The 20,890-nt window shown below is 29.4% G+C and overlaps 2 protein-coding genes across 7 annotated transcripts in view; one reads left to right on the forward strand and one right to left on the reverse strand.

Annotated features, from left to right (window-relative positions):
- LOC135953769 (alpha-2C adrenergic receptor-like) overlaps positions 1–962 on the reverse strand; it is a 78,801-nt gene extending 77,839 nt beyond the window's left edge. The window contains exon 1 of the mRNA XM_065503759.1: positions 183–962. Coding sequence (XP_065359831.1) covers positions 183–962 — 780 coding nt within the window. The remainder of the gene's footprint in view (positions 1–182) is intronic.
- Positions 1–20,890, forward strand: part of fry (Protein furry) — a 293,867-nt gene that overhangs the window by 240,721 nt on the left and 32,256 nt on the right. The gene's annotated exons all lie outside the window — the stretch shown is intronic.

Consider the following 20,890-nt stretch of genomic DNA (forward strand, 5'->3'; position numbering starts at 1 on the left):
AAGAAGAACATTAACTACTTAATTTTATGTATAACAAACAAAAAAATAAAATTTTGTAAAAATGAGCGAATTCATAAATTCGTTTTTTTTTTTGATTTTGTAGGCGAATTTTGGGCGGCATCATAATAAAAATTAAAGAAAACAAATTCAAAATAATATGTTGATAAATGAAAACCACTTACCTTATATTCACTTTTAATATCACATATTGTAGTGCCCAGTTTGGGCGAATACACTGGCGTTGAGGAGATCCAAAACGGGGCACAATGCAAGCAACCCAATATCGTCAAGCCAACCAAAACCATTTTGGCTCTCCTCACCGTACACATAGTCTGACGTCTCAAAGGATACATTACAGCTATAAAACGTTCCACCGTAAAGGCAACCACAAACCAGACCGAACAGAAACAGGCCAGATTACTGAAGAACGTAAAGAACTGGCAAAAGTATTCACGATTGTAGATGTGGACCTCCACAAAGTTCAGCCACTGGGCAAAGAGACCCAATAGAAAGCAAGTGTCACTTACAGCCAAAGCGGCCAAATAAAAGCTGGACGAAAGTTTGCGTAATTTTGTCTTGAAGAATACAAACACGGAAAGAATATTGCCAATCGAACCGGTGCCCACAATGATGGGTATATAGTAGAAGCTCAAAACAGTGCCAATATATTCGATGGTTTGCAACATTTCACTGTCGTCACTGTAAGTGTCGTTGCTGTTGAGAATGCTGTGGCCGGAGGTGTAGTTTGCTGTAGTGTTGATAGTTTTAAAAGGATTTATAAAATTGTTGTTGTTGTTAGCTGAACTTGAGTTTGTTGCGCTGCTGCCAGTTGTGTTAGCCAATTCATGTTCATTTGTCCTTGTTGGAGGAGTCATTGCAGTAGGTGTAGTGGCCATAATATTATTTGTGCTTATCATGGGTGATGCCATGGGCGTTATTATGCTGCTCGCTGTCGTCGTCATTATGTTGTTATTGTTAGATTTTTTATTATTTTATTTTTTTTTTTCGTTTTGTAAAGTGTTCGTTGTTTGTGTTTCAATATTGTTTATATTGTTATTAATTTCATTGTGATTATTTATGTTCCTTTAAATTAAAAACAAGAAATTGCTATAAGTATTGGTTATAATAATATAATGATGATTATTGCACACTTTCACTTTCACCATCATATTTATAATCATTCATTTCATTTGTTTCTAATGTATTATTTTTTGTTATTGTATTATTTTTATGAAATATTTCCTTTCTCAGTTATGTTTTTTTTTTGGTAATTATTGATGTCACACATACATAAGTCGTTAGGATTAAATGGACTTGAAGTGATTATGATGATTGTTTTTGTTGGTATTATATTTGTGGCCTTGAATTTTATAATTGTAGTTGTTGTTTTCGCTGGTTGTTGTTTTAAATACCAAGCAACATATTCATTTTTTGGTGTGACTTTGATTTTCATTTAAAATCAAAGGTCTTTTATTTTTGCGAAATTTTATAATAACTCTTTATAAGTTTATTCAACATTTGAATTTTAAAAGGGTTATTTGGAAAATCTATACCAACAGACAGAGAATTTTTATTTTCGTATCGATTTCAATGAAATTTAAAAGAGATATTATATATTCCAATTATTTCAAACCATTGGCTGTTTGACTGGAGCCCTTTACCGGTCCTTAAATATGATAAATTGTTGGAAAATATACAGTAGGATATAGTAGTTTTATTTTACCAAGGTCTAGCTAGATTTGTTTCTCTTCATCTAAATGGTGAAATTTTTAGCAAAATTAAAGTTTTCTTATTTCATTTGAAATTTCGAATTTAAAATATAAAAAATTAAATGTTGTTAAAACAAGTAAGAGAGCTATGCAGAATCTTGTATACCCTTCACCAAATTATAGTTTAAAATACAAATTTTTAATAGTTTTAAGTAAACAAAATTTAAAATTTTTTTCAAAATTTGTTTTCAAAAATTAAATTTATTTTTAATTTTTTTTTTAAATTTTATTTCAAAATTTTTTTCCAATTTTTTTTAATTTTTGAAAAAAAATTATTTTTGACAAAAATTTTTTTGGTAAAAAAAAATTCAGCTTAAAAAATATTTTTCCCAATTTTGACCCATTGTAGGTACATATGGAAATATATATCATTAGATATCCATATTGTCTATATTAATGCCTTAGTAATCCAAATCTGCTCAAAAAATAATAGATACACCAAAATTTATTTTTTAAAAACGAAAAAAAATAATGGTATATTGTAAAATTATAAAAAAAATTCAGTCGATTTTTATTTATAGTTAAAAGGAGAGTAAAAAACAAAAACAAAATATTTCATAATTAATAATAAATATTATAAAGTAAATTAAATTTCTTAAATTTCGAAAAATTTGGTGCTCATAATAATAGATACATTTTTAAAAATTCTTATTAAACAAAAGCTAATAAATTTTATCTTAAAAAAATTAGTTTATTATTAAAGTAAAGCTAGTATCCAGTATATCCACCTTTGTTTTGTAAAACTTTCTCCACTCTTCTGGGCATACTGGATATCAAGTTCTGACACTTCTCCAATGGAATCTCGTACCATATTTTTTGCGTTTTCTCCCATAAATCGTCTTTATTTTTGAAAACTTCCTTCGAAAGCCTTATCTTTAATTCACTCCACAAGTTTTCTATTGGGTTTAAATCAGGGGATTGGCTGGGCCAGCTTAAAACAGGTACGTTATTCTCCAAGAACCAGTTTTTAACTAATCTTGAACTATGTTTTGGGTCGTTGTCCTGCTGGAATGTCCATATTAATGGCATATTTTCCGATGCATATGGAAGCATTACGTTTTCCAATATGTCTCTATACCCACTAGCATTCATGGTATCTTCTATTCGGAATATCGGACCAACACCATTCCATGAAAAGCAACCCCAAACCATTATGTTTCCCCCGCCATGTTTTACCGTCTTTTTTGTAAATTCAACGTGGAATTATTTTCCTTTTGGTCGGCGTACATTTCTTTGGCAGTCGTTTCCGAACAAATTTATTTTTGTTTCGTCGCTCCATAAAATATTTCTCCATTTTTTTCGCCTTCACACCCGGACCATTGTAAGTGCTCTTTAGCAAATTCTAATCTTGTCTTGATATTTTTTTGGCGCATTAGTGGCACTTTTCTGGCAATTCTTCCCGGCAATTTAGCTTGTAAAAGACGACGACGAACTGTTTGTGGACTGATTTCGTTACATAGCTCCGCAGAAATAGCTTTCGATGATATGAAAGGGTCTTTTTTAACCATAAGGACGATCCGCCTATCTGTTTCTGGACTGGTTTTCTTTGGTCTACCGCGAGTTTCTCTTTTTTGTTTTTTAGATAAAGCATTTTGGACAAAATGTAAAGATCTTCCTATGCTCTTTGCTATTTCCCGTAATGATTTTCCTTGATTTCTCATCGTTTGAACAATTTTTTTCTCATCTTCGGTACAATGATGATTTCGTCCCATTTTCTTCAAAAGAGTCCTATTTTTTATAAAATTGTTGCTAAAATTTAAATTATACTTACTGTTTCACGTAAATAGGAACAAACAATTGCACAAAAAAAAAATTGTATATAAACAAATTACAAATTACTGATGTGTATCTATTTTTATGAGCAAATAATTTTTTGTAATTCAAATAAATTCGTTTTTAAAAATCAACATGAAAGCAAATAGTTGCCAGATTTTTGACTGACATGACATTGCCAGATAGAAATTTTAATAATATGATGTATTCTTAACGCTTGCGAGGAAATTTTCAATGTTACCGCCATTTAAATTTTTTCCAATTAGGTGTATCTATTATTTTGAGCAGATGTGTATGTATATCAAAAATGAGCCAAAAATCGAGGTTGTTCGATTTTCTCGATTATAAATAGCACCCCAGCTTGGGGGCTACGGAAACTTGATTTCAACATTCAGACGGACATGGCTAAATCGACTTCGCTATCTATAACGATTCAGAACATATAGACTTTGTCGGGTCGCAAATGAAAAATGTAGAAATTACAAAATATTTTTCTTATATCTGGACCGATCCTCACACAAGTTTGTAGAAAAATTTAGTTTCATATAAAATGTGTTTATGTCCAGTTTCATCTCCATGTAATTTATTATAAGAAAATTATGAATGTTCAAGTCATTTTCTGAGGGGGACCATATATGGGGATAGGGACAAATATTGCCCGATTTTCGCAGTATAATTTCAGAGTACTTAGGACTTATTTGTGCACAATTTTATCAGGATTGCCTTATAATCCAGATATTTATAACGCCGGAAGATATTTTTATGGTGGCTAGATGAAATCATGGACTGATATTGCCCATTTTCAATACCAACCAAACCTTATCAAAAGAGAGTATTTGAGGAGCCGCAGAACAAAAGGTACTTTTTTGCTCATTTCAAATTTTTGGGAAATTGAGTTTTATTTATTTCGCCCCCTTAAAAACTGCATGAACCTGGAAATGGTAACAAGTTTCTTACTTATCAATAGATACATCTAACTGCCATAAGTTACCACAATAAATTTTAAGGATGTTTGATATAAAATCATTTTAATATCGGAAAAGGAACCTTTTGTTAAAAAATAATGAAAAAAAATACGTTTTGTTAAAAACATAAACAAAAACTATGTTTTTTATACGTTTTTTTGTAAACGCTAATATTTTAAATGAATGTTTTTAATCCTGATAAACAAATTACACATTGAAATTAAATAATTATTGTTTTTCGTCTTATACTACATAGTGTTGTATGTTTTGTTAAGCACAATTTTTTTAGAACCAATTTATTTTGCTAACTTGATTGTTTCTAGAAGATTTCAACCCAAATATTATAAAAATACCAAAAAACCCATTTTTGAAAAAATGTGAAAAAATACCTTTTGTTCTCATTTATACTAAAGTGGGTCTGCGTCAAATATTTTTATATTTTTTTAAAAAATGGTCCAGCTCACCACTGGTTATCACTAGACTTGGTTAAAACCAAAACCCGAAACTCTACTTTATAGTATATTCTTTTCCATAATTAGCTATAAGCCATATACTTATGAATCAATATAAAATTTGCAATTGAAAACCTCTGTGTAATTCTTAAGAAATTTTGTATTTTTTCAAAGGAAATTAACCCTCAATCAAAACTTTTAAATTTCTAAAATTTCCTTTGTATTTCCAAGAATCCTTATTGTTTTATAATTTTATGCACTAACTCTATAGCACCTTCAAAGCTCACAGCATTTATAAGAAAAAATAAATAAAGGGGTGGAATTTTAATCAGCATAACTATATAGAGTAAGCTTCAATTGACAGCTGACCAAATACTTATTTACAATTTGTTTTCCTTTTTTTTTACATCTACATCTATCTGTATTAAAGAAATTAAATTTTGGTACTGCAATTTGTAAACAAACAATCAACTAAACTCATTAATTCGTTATAGATGTATTTATTTCTGTAGCTCAACATTTGAAAACATTTTATGTACAAAATGTTGCATTCTGCATACTTTAGCGAATTTAATTATCGAGCTATTATTTCATATCGATCGGTAAGCGAGTAACGTGTAACCAGAGAAAACAGATTCGTAGTAGCAACCGAATTTGTTGCCAATCGAATGATTCAGCTGCATTTGCAACGAAATTTTACGGTTGTGACAACGATATTTTAAAAATGATAACAAAAGTTTGGTTGCTTCAACCGAAATTCTCCTTTATCAACTGACATTCTGTTGATAGAACCAAAAATGTCTATGTGTGCAACAGAATCGATTGGCAACAAATTCGGTTGCTACTACGATTCTGTTTTCTCTGTGTAGACTTAAAACTTTTGAACGTTTGTTGATAAATTTGAAACTCCTTGTGTAAATTTATATTTCTGATACATACACTGAATCAATTAAGTCTCCGTACAGCCATACTCATAATATAAACCAGCAATTTATGGTCACTTTTCAATACATATTTAAACCTTTTTTAATTAATTTTATAAAAAATCTTCTAAACTAGAAATCAACATAAAAAAACTACAAACATTTTCATTAAAAACATAAAAATTTACATAAATTCAATAATTGTATGAAAAGTATCACCAAAAAAGTCTCCGTACAGTTAACCGTTTTAAAGCTAGGAATCCCAATATTAATCTTAATTGAATTTAATATGTGGTAGGTCCTCCTTTCTGAGCAATTGCAGCATTTTAATGGCTGTGCATGGTCCATTTGTTGTTGTCAGGGAATCTATTTTATACCACTCTTCCATTATAACGGCTTTTAGCTGATCTTTACTCGTTATATTGTGCTGCCGAATCTTTCTTTCCAAGTGATCCCATAGATGCTCAATCGGGTTCAGATGGCTGAGCTAAATAAATCTGTAACTTCTAAACCCTTACGCCGATTTGAATGAAATTTCATATGCGTCGAGTTTAAGTTTTGAATTTGGACCTCATGAACCCACCAGGAACGGGACCAGGGGTAAGACACCTCGGGTATGTTCAATTTTTAAAATGATCCTATTTCTTCGTTTGTGTTCCGATTTAAAAATTATCAATTATCTCTTATAGCTTATTAGATATTCGCATTTGAAAATTTAATTTTCAAGATTTTTACCCACCCTACACCAGTTTTTTGGTGACCGCGGTTCCAAATATTCTCCGATTTTATCAATTTTATAGGATTAACAATAGATCTATATATCAAATAAAGAAAGAAGTGTTTAAATATAATGACTGAGTCCAATGTTACATGCATTTAAATATAAAAAAATTAAAAAAGGCGATTTTTCGCAATTTTTTTGGGAAAAAAAGTACTTTTATTCTTTTTAAGTTATCTAAAAATTTTCTAAGAGGATGTATAATGAATTTGTACTTTTTGAAAAGCTAACTTTACGCCAAATATGTTAAATGAAAAAAAAATTTATAATTTTTGATACCATTCAAAAAATGCCTCTTTTTTATGTAAAATTCAACTTTAGAGCAAAAATTCTCAAATCGCATACTCAATATCAAAATATAGTAACCTATTTTAGATGGCCCAATAAGATCTTAATTAGTTTGTAAAGGGTTCCGATAACACCACCCCTATTATGGATATTACAGCCATAAAACGAAAAAATTTTATTTTTGGGATTTTTCAAGATTTTTTTGGGAATTGCGGGATACTTGATTACAAATTTCAAAATTGGTTTTTAGTTTTCCATTTTAAATAGAAAAATCTACATAACTGTGAAATTCCATTAAAAAATATTCATAAATAAAAATTTTATTTCAATTTGAAAAATTTGTATCTATGCAAAATTCAATAAAAAGCATTTTTTGTCATATTTTTCAAAAAAAGTATTCCATGAATTTTTTAATTGTCAAAAGTTATATACATTTTTGAAAAGTAGACAAAATCCTCTATCCATTGCTATATAACATGTCTACCTTATGTTTTTTACGTGTCAAATAAATTAGGGAAAACTTAACAACTCGCTGAGAATTTATCTAGCACTGTTACTTACATTCATAAAAATGTTATTATGTAGCCAACATGCTTTTTTATGAATTTCTATGTTAGGTAAATTCTCAGCGAGTTGTTAAGTTTTCCCTAATTTATTTGATAGATATCCCACTCGCATCCCACTAAGGGACTAACAATATCTTAAAGGAATGGACTTGAGCTTTCTTTTGACTAAAAAAAATGTTAAAAAAAGGGCCCATTTTGAAAAAAATTCGAATTTGCAAAAAAAAGTCAAAAATTTTAAATCTTGAGTTAAAAAATTTTTATTTTGATAGATATCCCCACTCGCATCCTACTAAGCGACCAAAAGGGTCTTCAAGGAAAATATCTAAGCTTTAGGTTTGAGCTAAATTAAAAAAGGGTGCATTTTGAAAAAAAAACTCAACAAAGTTTTTTATTTTGCAAAAAAAACTCAAAAATTGTATGTTTTGAGTTACAAAATATTTATTTTGATAGATATGCCACTCGCATACCAATAAGCGACCAAATAGGTGTTCAAGGAAAATATATATGCTTTATTTTAAGAAAAAAGGGCCCATTTTAAAAAAAATTTCAAAAAAGTTTTTCATTTCGGAAAAAAAAATATTAAAGATGTTATATTTTTTTTTTTAAATATTTTTTTACGAAAGATTGAAGGAAGAGCTATCTAAACTATTTGGGATGCATTTTGCTAAGAACAATAGGTAATAAGTTACATGGATAAGAAAAAACACCTGCTTGACCAAAATGTCAAACTTTGACCCCCTCTAACTCGGAGAGTTCTCGACCGATCTTGTTGAAAAATTGTGTCTGAATTACTATCCAATAGAACTAACCTTGGTGCAAATTTCATCGGAAGACATCGATTTCAAAAATTGGTTTACTTGACATGAAATGCCCCATATACATTTTTCTATTGTCCTTTATTCTAAGATTTGTTTTACCTATTTATTAATTTATTTACTTTCAAATTACATTCATAAAAACACAACTGCCACATTTATGCTACTCCTGTGAGCAATGAGATTTTCTTTTGTATTTTACAAATTATCCCCTTTGGACTATTTATTAACATAGTTTTTAGTTGCCGAAAAACAACACCATTTTTGTTTTTCGTAATTATTTCAGTAATATTCTGTTTTACTGTGGGATTTATTCGAATTGCCAGGAAAAACTTTTAAATTTTGCCAAGAAACAGAAAATACAACATAAAGGCTAAACAAAATAAAAGATGAAATTTGCTGCCAGCCAATTTAAACGCAAATATTAAATTCGATGCTCTTGGGTAGTTGTCTGTTTAACTTGTACTTTTCTTGATATTTTGTTTTAACCCTACACCATTATAGTGCCGAAGGGTGATGATGTTTGTAACGCTTAAAAATAACAATCGACTAATAACAAAAAATATTTTTCCAATAACTTTTCGAATGACCTAGTGTAGGTTGTAGGTCTAGCTGAGTTTATTACAAATCCATGTTCCAATACACCCTCAAATTTCCGAGATATTTTTTTTTGGACCCGCAAGTGTAAACATTCATAACTCAGTCATTATTTAACCGATTTCAAAATTTTAAACGACATTAACAAGGTACGTACGAGGTCTATGTATATACCTTCACTATTCTATTTATATAAATATGTAGAGATTTTTCCAATAATATCAATACCATGGCGCTAAGGTAATACTCTGGCCGAAGAACGCCCAGACATGGAACCGTACCGAACCATGATGTAGTTTTGTCTCAACCGCCTTATAGTCCATACGTTGCCCCGTTCCAATACTATTTGTTTCGATCGATTCAGAACGCTCTCTCTCTGGGATACGCTTCACTTCAGAACAGAGTATTCGAAATTGGCTTGATTCGTTCATGTCCTCAGTTCTTTTGGCGTGGAATCCATATGTTGCCAGCAACATGAGAAAATGTCATAGCTGACAATGGCCAATACTTTGAATAAATTTATATTGTACAGCAAATGTTTCAAAATAAAACCTAAAAACTCAATATATTCATATCCACTTATTGTAGATTAGTATATGGTCGGTCTTGACCTTCTTATTTGTTTCTTTTCTATTTCTTCTGTTTTTAATTTTTGTTGTCTTCATTTGTACATTCTCATTTGGTCTGGTTAACGGAAATTGTGAAATGTTTTTAAATCCTTTAAGTAAACATTTTAAATATAAATTTTATTTCACTTTCAATGAAAGTGAATTTTGCTGCTCAACTGAATGTGTTCTTTAAAAATCAAGTATAAAAATCAAGAGCGCACTCAAAAAAATGATGCTTATATTTATCGTAATCAAAATTTAATGATTGAATTGTTTTATTTTTATTATTAAGTGTATGAGTTCTAAATGCGGGATTTTTTTAAAATGTTTAACTTTTATTTTGAAACATTTGTACAACAAAAATTTATTCAAAATAAAGAAGTGGCCACTTAAAATTCGTACGGATTAAAGCGAGCATAACTTTTAAATGAAATAACGTATGTTAACATTTTATACATGAAATGAAAGATAATTTATTAAGCTTTAAAAAAATATAACTGTAGGTTTATGTGTCTTTATTGCGAATAAATTTTCTGGCTTTTCTTCTTATGCCTCCCATTAATAGCTGCACAACTTTTCTTCCCACTTCTACCGTTATTCCAGCATATTTATTCCACTTGGTTCTCATCAAAACTGGTTATTTACTGTACCTGCACTGTTTTTCAATTTTCGTTTAACAATTGCCCAATATATCTCGATTGGACTAAGATTTAGGCAATTTGTTTAATTGATGTGTTGTATTTAAGTAATGACAACTTGTCATTGAGTAATGACACCTTGGCTAATACTTTGTATCAGATGTGTGATGACTTATAAATGACAGCAATCGCTTTTCCAAACTCTCTGTTTATATATAATTCTGAAAATTCTATAAAAGCTTGACTCTTCAAACCGCAGCCTGCCAAATTAATATTTTTGTTCAATTTTACGTATTCATATTTAAAGTCCACACAACCTCGAGCTGCCAAGACGTACAATTTTTTATCTGATATCTGCCGATAATCAGATTTTGGCTTTTTTTTAACCCGACAAAGTCGCATTTTCTAGATATTTGTGAACAATTTTTTCTCTAGCTTCTTTTTCCATTGTGTCTACACTTTTTAAAACTAAACATAATGACTTGCAATTCATTGCAGAATAACGGTAGATTTGTTGTTAAAAACGTATGTAAATCTTTTTCCATTTTGATAACAGGGGACGTTGTTATGATTACTATAGTGCGTACGGATTTAAAGTGGCCACTTCTTTATTGGCCATTGTTAGCTATGAACTTTTCCCATCTGCCTGGCAACATATGGATTCCGAGCCAAAAGAACTAGTCATCCTTTGAAGCGTTTTTCAGAGAGAGCGTTCTGCATCGATCGATAGTAGTCGGACGGTGCAAGGTCTGCACTATAAGGTGGGTGAGGCAAAACTTCCCAACCACTTATTCCTAAATAGTTTTTCACACATATTTCAATATGGGGTCTAGCGTTGTCATGATGTAATATTACGGTTTCATGTTTGACCGCATTCTGGAAGTTTTTCGACCTATGCTCGCTTCAAACTAATCAGTTGGGTTTGATACAGGTTCCCTGTGATAGTCAGGCTACATTTCAGCAGCTGATAACACTGTACAACACCAACAAAAATTACAAGGTCCGACCAATTAATTTTGATAGAGGAGACAATCAAAAAAGACACGTTTATCGGCGTTTTGAAAGTTTACATCTGAAATTCATTTGAGGGGGGTTAAAGTTTCCCAACTCTGGCACATTCTTATTGTTAATCGGCATAAGAAACCATGTGATCCTTACATTTTAGGTATAAAATGTATTGAGTAAATTTATGCAAAATGTTACGGAGAACATTTTTGTGGAATATATTAACCCTCTAACTCCTCAAGGCAGGGGTCTTTTTTGTCTTATTAACCTAGGCTCTCTTTTGTTGTGTCTTATTTCTGACTTTCTGGTTGAATTTTCCGTTTTGGTATATTCAGGGACTTATAGTAAAATTTCACGGATAATATTTTTGCGGAACATTTTAACCCCTTAAATCCCTGGTTTAATGGTGCTTTTTGCTCTTTTTTAAAATAAGGATAATAAAGACCCATGCCTTGCGGATTTAGAAGGTTGGAATATTCTACAAAAATGTTCTCCGTAACATTTTACATAAATTTGCTGAACAAATTTTATACCTAAAATGTAAGGATCACATGGTTTCTTATGCCGATTAATAATAAGAATGTGCCAGAGTTGGGAAACTTTAACCCCCCCAAACTTTAACTCCTCTATCAAAATTTATTGGTCGGACCTTGTAATTTTGGAAACAAATTAGATTTTGTTGTATAGTGTAATAGATAGGACCCTTTTTCTCTCACCAACTACAGATAATTTCTTTAGCGCCGTTGATATTTGGCATTGATGTCGATTCGATTGGTTGGCCGGGCTTCACTACATATTTCATCGCAAGTAACGATTTGGTTCAAAAATGATTTTCTTCTAAATCGTTCAAGCAGCATTTCAGACATACAAAATCGTCTTTCAATTTATCTCAACTTCAATTCGTATGGTACCGAATTTCCCTGCTTTTGGATGAATCCTGCTGCATGCTTTTGAGTCCAAAACTTTTCTACAACATTCCCTCGACATACGTTTCGTCATCCATTATGCATCAGGTATATTTTTTGTATAAAATTTGACTTCAATTTGCGTGCTCTGTCTTTGGCCTCTAAATGTGTAGCAGAGTTCCTGTCAGGAAATTTTATAGTCTTGCATGTTTTTAAACCAGCATTGGCTTTAACTTTTCGTACTAAATATTCCGAGTATTGAGCTAACCGGAGTGCTTTCCTACCTGATATAGGGAAGCATTTTGAAAATGCTTTCTATTTGTGGGCTTTAGAAACATCATGTGGACCATTCCTTCTACCAGGTTTTCTATCAACAGACAAGTTCCCCCGATACTGTATAATAACATTGGAATTAGTTTGAAGGCAGACCTTTGATTGTTTGGACAACTTTTTGTGGAAGATATTTAATAATTTTATTATGGATTTTTTTCTTGTCACTCATTTTAATCAGATTAACAACAAATGAACAAAATTGACATTAAACATAATAACTGACATGCTTTACAAAGGTAACTTGAACAAAAAAAAGTTTCAAATAATACTTGGATTTTTTCAATCTCAGTCCTTATAAGAAAATGAATTGTTCGAATTTCATAGAATATCCTAAAATATATTGTTCGATTCTTCTAAAAAGTTTTTTTTCATTAGTGAAAGATATTATTCATTTGTATAAGAATGTAAATGATTTTCGAGAAAGAATTTGAAATATAACATAGAATCTAATAAAACGTGTATATTTATAAATGTGTTAAAGTTATTGATAAGAGCTTCATTATTGAGAAATTTATTTAAGCATTGCGTATGAATTTTATTTTAGAACTTCTGATGAAGTGATGATAAGTACTATAATGATGCACTTTGAACTAGTTTCAATCTATTTGAGTTAACACTTCATGCTACATTTGTTTGATGCAATTACATAATATTTGTTGTTTTGTTTTTGCAACTATGAACAGAATTTGTTTATTCAATTATAGTTTTGGAAATCTTTTATGAGAACCAACATTTGAAGTGGCCACCACAACTTTTTTTTTTAACATATAAGTGCTCGCATTTGGGTTTGTGGATAAAGTTTAAAATAAATCTTCCTCTCATCAGCTCAAAACTATTGTAAACATTGTTTTGGCTACTAGTATAAATTTAAAGTATTCAAATAATTGAATATAAATACTTAAATATTTATTTCTCTTTATTACTTAGTAAATGATTAATAAATACAATCTTGTACTTTTATCGAGTGCATACTTGACACAATGAAATTAAAACTGATACTTAAATAAACATGCTCGTGCATGTCATTGTTTTTGTTTGTTTTTTACTTGCTACACATTCATATCTCTATCTATTCTTATTGAGTGCAAACAAATTGAAAGTATTTGGAAACAAATTTCTAACAAGCATTTGCCACATAAAATACCACTTGAAACAGTTTGGCTTACCACTAACTTTATTGATATTTTAAATTTTGTTTTAGTTTTTGTTTTATAAAAATTAAAAGATGGATAAGTTTATGCAATATACCCTACACCACCATAATGATATGTAGGGTTCATTTTGCTGAAAAGGGTAGAAATGTCGGAAAAAAAGTCGAACAATCGACTTTTTTTTTAAAAAAATTTATGAAATCTATTTTTTTAATTAAAATATGTATCATAAAAAGTTGAAGAAAGTCAACTTTTCATAAATAGCTAAAGTTTAATGGTTCAATTATGGATGGCAACCGAACTTCAGTAGCATTGCCACAAATTTCTGGTTGCCAATTTGGCAACAGAATATTATGGCTGTCAGTTGCCATCTGTAATACCATTTTAGAAACTGACAACTTTCGTTTGACATCCATAATAAATCCGTATTAGGAAAAGTCGTATATTCAAAAATTTATAAAAGTCGAAAGGTCGACTTTTTGTTTCAACTAGTACTCTAGTGAGAATTTTAGTATCTGTGTAACTCCAACAAAATACTTGTCTAATAACAACCTTAAAATCAACTCAGAATCACTTTCTGAGACAATTTAACAATCTCTGTCCCTCCGTTACACAGTGCTTTGTTCCCATGTAAGGAATGGACAAAAGTATAAGGAATTATTAAAGAGTGAGCAAACAAAAAAACGTATGTCTTTATTAGTCCTAAGATCTGGGCAGTTGACATTATTGTTTAAACCATTCAAGGGTCTTTTTTTCCATAGTGGCATTTGCCAAATCGGGCTGTTTTAAGAAAGGTAAAAAGACTTTTTTGTAGACACTCCGTAATATATAATTCTGATTTTATCGTGCCTGATGTCACAAATGATTTGCTTCTTTTCCACAGCTGCAAATGGCTTGTTTTTTTGTCTATTATTGTTCTTGATCATTAACTTGTCCATCAGTCACATACAAATCTTAACCTGGAGGTTGTGAAATTAAACAAATATGAGAGTTATATTCGGTTTTTTGGAACAGAATAGCGACCTTATAATATAATGAAATAAATGTTTTAAGTTAATGTCTGAGATAATTCTTATTGTCAGAGTGATATTGTGGAATTTTATGGCGATCAATTTTGTGCAAGATCTTAACCCTCTAGCTCTTCTCTTTAGGGGTCAATTTGACTCCTTTTTCGAGAAAATCAAAAAAAGTTTTTTTAAAAAGGACATTTAAAGATAAAATATTCCAAAAAAAATTTGGAATAAATAGTGCTCTTTACGCTTAATCAGCGAAATTACACGTAACCTTGTGTCTCACAATGATCTGAAATTTTAAGATCTTCCACAAAAATGATCCCTATAAAATTCCACAATATAACTCTGTCAATAAGAATTCTCTCAGACATTAACTTACAACATTTTTTAGTATAATGCTCCCTTCGATCAAAAAATTTAAACTTTGATCAACTGTAAAAAAAATCTGACCAGCTGGACTATATTATAAGGTCGCTATTCTGTTTCAATCAAAATGTTTCAATTTGTTCGACAGCGTATTTTCTGACTTTAGCGCCATTTTTTAATAACAATCGTAATGGTATCATAAAATCGTTTGGACACTTTTTTAGTTATATTAGTGTCTTTAAAATTATATGAATTTATTTAAAATTTACTGTAAAAAAATATTTCTGACTATTGTCTCCTAAACTAAAATTTTAAATATGAGGGATTGTCATGTAAGCCAACTTTTGAAATCGATGTCTTCCGATATGAAATTTGCACCAATGTTAGTTCTATTGGATAGTTGTTCAGACACAATTTTTCAACAAGATCGGTGGAGAACTCTCTGAGTTAGAGGGGGTCAAAATTTGACATTTTGAACAAGCAGGTGTCCTTAGCAAATCTTTCGAAAAAAAATTAAAAAATTTTAATAAAAAAAGTCAACAAAGTTTTTTATTTTACAAAAAAAGTCAAAAATGGTATGTTTTGAGTTACAAAACATTTATTTTGATAGGTATCGAACTCGCATCTCACTAAGCGACCAAATATATCTTCAAGGAAAATATCTAAGCTTTCTTTTAAAAATGGGCCCATTTTGGAAAAAATGCCAAAAAAGTTTTTGATTTCTGGAAAAAATATTAAAACTTTTACAAACTCTGTTATTTTCAATTTCATCTATATATATAAAAATGAAATGATTCATGTATGTAATGGCATCACGTGAGAACGGCTGGAGCGATTTGGCTGATTTTTTTTTATTCGATTCGAAATTTTCAGGAAATGGTTTGTAAAAAAAAAAATCAAAAATTCAAAAACTCGGATATTTTTTTTTTTTGAGTCCAATCAACTGTAATAAAAAAGCTCCCTAAAGTATGCAGTACAAATTTAGATATTTTATTTGTAAATAAATAAGAACAGACAGGTGTATGTGGGTTGGAGAAACTTGAAGAACTAAAATTAGTAAATGCTACCGGGCGAAGCCGGTGCGGTCAACTAGTTTTTAATAAAAGAATTAACCTTAAAGAACATGAAACGAATTACTAAATTTTACACAATTTGTTTATACATCGAACTTAGATATTTTTTTAGTTTTTTAAATTGATTTTTTAAAGAGAAGGAAAAATCTACAATTTATGTTCCATTCAAAGGGTACTACATTTTAAAAGAAAAAAAGTTCTTTCGAATCATTGTTGTCAAAAATATTGAGATTAGGGTATATCGTACATGACATAAAACGGAACTCATTTTGAGGTACATGTAGAAATATGCGAAAATATTCGAATCGTGAGAGGCGTTATGTTTTCATTTAATTTCTTACACTAAATGAAATATTTTGGCTTTACAATCCGTCATATTTAAATAAAAACAATCTTTGGATGATTTTATAATAAATAAAATTTAATATCATACGTGACATACCGTACGTGACAGATTTTTCTCTTATAATAAAACAATATATATTCTGTAAATATATGTATACAAAATCTAACAAAATGAATAGAAAATATACATTCGGTTTCAATAAACAATTTGACAATAGCAAAAAACAATCAGAGTCAAATTCATTTCATACTACAAGCTAATTGGGAGCCTAGTTTTCACGGCAATTTTAGCCTAAAACAAACCTAAATCATTAATAACTTAAATATAATCAGTTTAAACTATTATTTTTGTCTTTAAAATGTTGTAATATGATCTAAATACTTTCATATAGTAACATTTTATTATTTTCTTCTATTCAAGTCATCTTGAAAAAAAGTTTCAAGGGTTTTTGTGTTTTCAGTCGTGGTAGCGTTTCTCGTGAAATTGCCTATATATAAATTAAACATTTATGACCGATAGAGTTCAATTTCGGGAGGACATTTGTATGGGGTCTAGGTGAAATAAGGCTTGGTCCTTGGGCCGAAAGAATTATATGTACCAAATTTTATCGAAATATCTTCAAAATTGTACTTTGCGCACAAGGTTTATATGGACAGCCAGCCCACCTATGGTGGTGTTGAAATATGTATTTTTTTTATAATAATCTAAAAAAAAAATACATTTTTGAAAAAAGTTGAAAGTGATTTTTTACAAAAATGAAATACTGGGGACGAATTTTGAAAAATATGGAATTGAACACGTAACAAATTATTTTGGAATTTGAGAAAAACTGGAGATGAATTTGGAAAAATATTTGTAAGATTTGTCTGGGCTAGTTAAATACGAATTCATCTTCACACACATCACAATTTGTAAGATTTGTGTGTCAATTATTCATATTTGATATCAAAAATCAAAAAGTCGTTTCGTTTTTCTTAGCACTTCATTTTTGAACAACTTTTAGCAGTTTAAGTTGACATCGAAATGTCAAATTTCTTATTTTACAATATTAAATAACTTTTTTTTATACCCTTCAGCACAAGTTCAGCAAAAAGTAGTTTTTCGGAAACTCATTTCAAATACATACATACATATTTGTATTCTTTATATTTTTATCATATAATTTTCATTCAGAATATTTTTATAGACATGTCAGCTTTTCCACCTAAAATAATTTACTCCAATATTAAAAAAAATGCTTTTCCAATTACTTTTTTTTCACAAAACAAACAATTTACAGTTCACTAAAAACAATAATTGAAAATAACTGTATGTCAAATATAAGTTCAAAGTCACTTTGTTACTGCTATGGAAACAATTTTTAAAATGATTGTCAGCGGATTTTTAAGACTTTATTACTTGTAAAAGCTTTCTGTTATCAGAATTATTTAAAGGATTATTTTCTTATTTTAACGAAAATAAATTACAAACATTTTAAATCCTTTAATTTAAAAAATCACGTTTATATTTTTTTTGCTTTTTTAAGGATTTTTAAAAATTGCGCATTCATTTCATAATTTAAATAATTTTTTTTTATTTTAAAATGATTTCCATTTTTTTCTGATTTACACATTTTAATTTTAACCGGACTAAATTTGATAAAAAGTTCACTTTTATATAATTTTCTATATTAAATGGCCACATAACATATTATGCCTTAAAAATTACATTTTAATTATAACATTGTTGTAATAAAATCACATTTTTTAAGCCGTTAATTTTATTGAAGTTGTTCTCTAGATATTTATTATTTTCATAGTTAATGTTATCAAACAAACAGCGCGCCAAAGACTAAAAGAATTCTACAAGTTGATGGTACTTTTAAGGATAATTTTGTAGACATGAAAATAAATATGTAAGTACTTTGTTCCAGTTGTATTCCATGAAGAAATTAAATATAACATTCAACAGGATACTCTCTTAAAATTAAATTCATATTCAACAGGCTATTCTCTTAAAACTTTATTCTTTGCGCTTGCTTGATAAATAAGGAAACAGAGACATTTTTATTCTCATTTTTTGTTGTTGTTAATATTTCATTGATAAACATTAAATGCATTGCGATACAATAACAAATATTACTGTTATTTAATGCCGGCATTTTATGTATAAACAGAGCAACAACAAACATGTCGTAGTAATAAACGAATGTAGGTTTGTTTACCTTTTTCTGCCACGAATGATATGCCGAATGTAGTTGCTACTTTGTTGTTGTTTCACATACAACAAACTAACGCTCATATTTACAGTCTCCCTTAGAATTTAAGGAAGTAACAACAAGTAGTTTTCATGAAAATACTTCGTATTTAAAGAGGTGTTTGCATGTCTGTCTGCATTTCAATTTGCATTGTATTGAATTCAGTTATCATTGGCTTTAAATTATTTATTTATTTTTTATTGCGCTTCTTTGCGAATGTTATTTATAAATTGATAGACAGTTTGCTAGTTTCATTGTTATAAACTAATATTTATTTTCAATTTATTTTAGTGCATATTTGATTTAAATTGATTTACTGTTGACATTTTAACACGTATTTAAAGCTATTTTTTCAAAGGTCATGGACACAAATTTCAAATAACATACGATTTACTTTATTTCGTTTTTTAGTTCAGCGTAATTATTGAATACGTAGTAGAAGTATTCAAATTATATTCGGAAGTGGGCATTATATGAGAGTTATGGCCAACTATGAACCGATCCTCATAAAAATTGGTAGTGCAAATAATTTTAATTACATATGTATATGGGCAATTCCATTATGTCGCACGGGACATTCGTACACATTTAAAGTGAAAAATAAGTCAAAATAAATAGAATTTTTAGTTTGACAAAAGGCTTAATTTATAGCTCTTAATTAGCCCTATAATTGGTGCTAAGTTTGATTTTGGGCAAGTTTTCATTTTCAAGATAATTGCAAAAACCCGAGGCATTCGCACGGGACAAATACAGAAGTCAATTTGGCGGCCAACCATTCGAACGACAATTTTCAGCGAAACCAGAGGCAATATTTCAATGTGACTAATTTTAGAATATTGTGCATTGATGTCTGTTAAAAATGGTTTTGATTTTACGCAAAAATTTATTATATTTTTTTTTTTTAATTAATTTTATCACGTCGCACGGGACATTTTTTTCCATCATGATATTAATGTAGTTTCTGTTGATTTTTTACGAAATAATGCGTAAACAAGCTTAGTATAAATGTTTTTAAATTAATAGTATTCAATGTATTTATTTAATTATAATATCAACAAACTAAAAACGTAAGCAAAATATTTAGTACGAATAAGCCCACGTCTATACTTGACAAATATTTGTCATAACAATAAATGATGTTTGTTTTTAAAACAAAGTTGTCTGAGCGAAAAACACTAACAATTTTGTCCTAACGAAGCAATAACACTAAAAAATTATAATTTTTTATCTTGACAACCATTTTGACGTTTATCATTCAAAAAATTTACCTTGTATATCAGTAAATACAATATAAAAAAATAATTTAAATGAAAGTAGTTTCAGGAATATCAAACGGATATTTTTTCCAGAATACGCAGTTCTATCCGCTTTTCCTTCTTGCCCATTGCAACAAAAGTAGTCCAACTGGGCTACGCCGGGAATGCTTTTCACTTCTCTCCATTTTTTGTCTAAATTATATAACAAAGAATACTTTTCAATCTGGTCAGACGGCAGAAGATATAATTTTACCATATTTATGTGATGTTGTGCATATTTACATGATTTATTTCATTTATGTAAGAAAAAATAATTTTAAAATTTTTAAATTTCACACTTACGATGTCGCACGGGACCAACTTTATATGAGTACCAAAATCATAAATGTTCTTATTTTTCAGTAAAGTTTATTTTATTTTAATTGTATTAAAAATCTCTGTTTGGACTCAATATTTGATAAAATTTCTGCAAGTACTTTCGACGCACTGATACCAAATGTTGTTTTTCAATGTCGCACGGGACATCGAAATATGTGATAATGCAAAGCAAAAACTTACAGTTATTTACCATCGCATAGTTTCTTATGCATTCTATTTTGATTCTTTGTACCCTCAGGAAGATTTTAGATATCAAAAGTCAATGCATAATGTCTCTCTTTAAGAATTTGTATCAAAACAAAATGTGCATTATAAATATTCAAATCAGAAAAGTTGCCCTTGGTCGACTTTGCATTCGAATATCTCGAAATGGGTTATGAATAAATGGAAAATTTATTTACATTATTTAAATTTGATTGTTTCCCTATGAAATTGGGATAAAACAAAGTGTTTTCAAACACTTTTAATTTTCTGGTCTCGGTGGACCTTTCGGTGGAAATGACCATATGAATCATAGTTGTGTTAAATTTAAAGTACAGTTTTTTTTTTAAAAAAATTTATTCGCTTTAAAGGTTTTTTTTAGAAGTGGGACTTATAAGCATTGTTGCCAATTTAGCTATTATGTGGCTAATTGCGCCTTTTTCAATCTTATTGAG

The sequence above is a fragment of the Calliphora vicina genome, chromosome 3 (genome assembly GCF_958450345.1).
Source record: "Calliphora vicina chromosome 3, idCalVici1.1, whole genome shotgun sequence".
Classification (NCBI taxonomy): Eukaryota; Metazoa; Arthropoda; class Insecta; order Diptera; family Calliphoridae; genus Calliphora; species Calliphora vicina.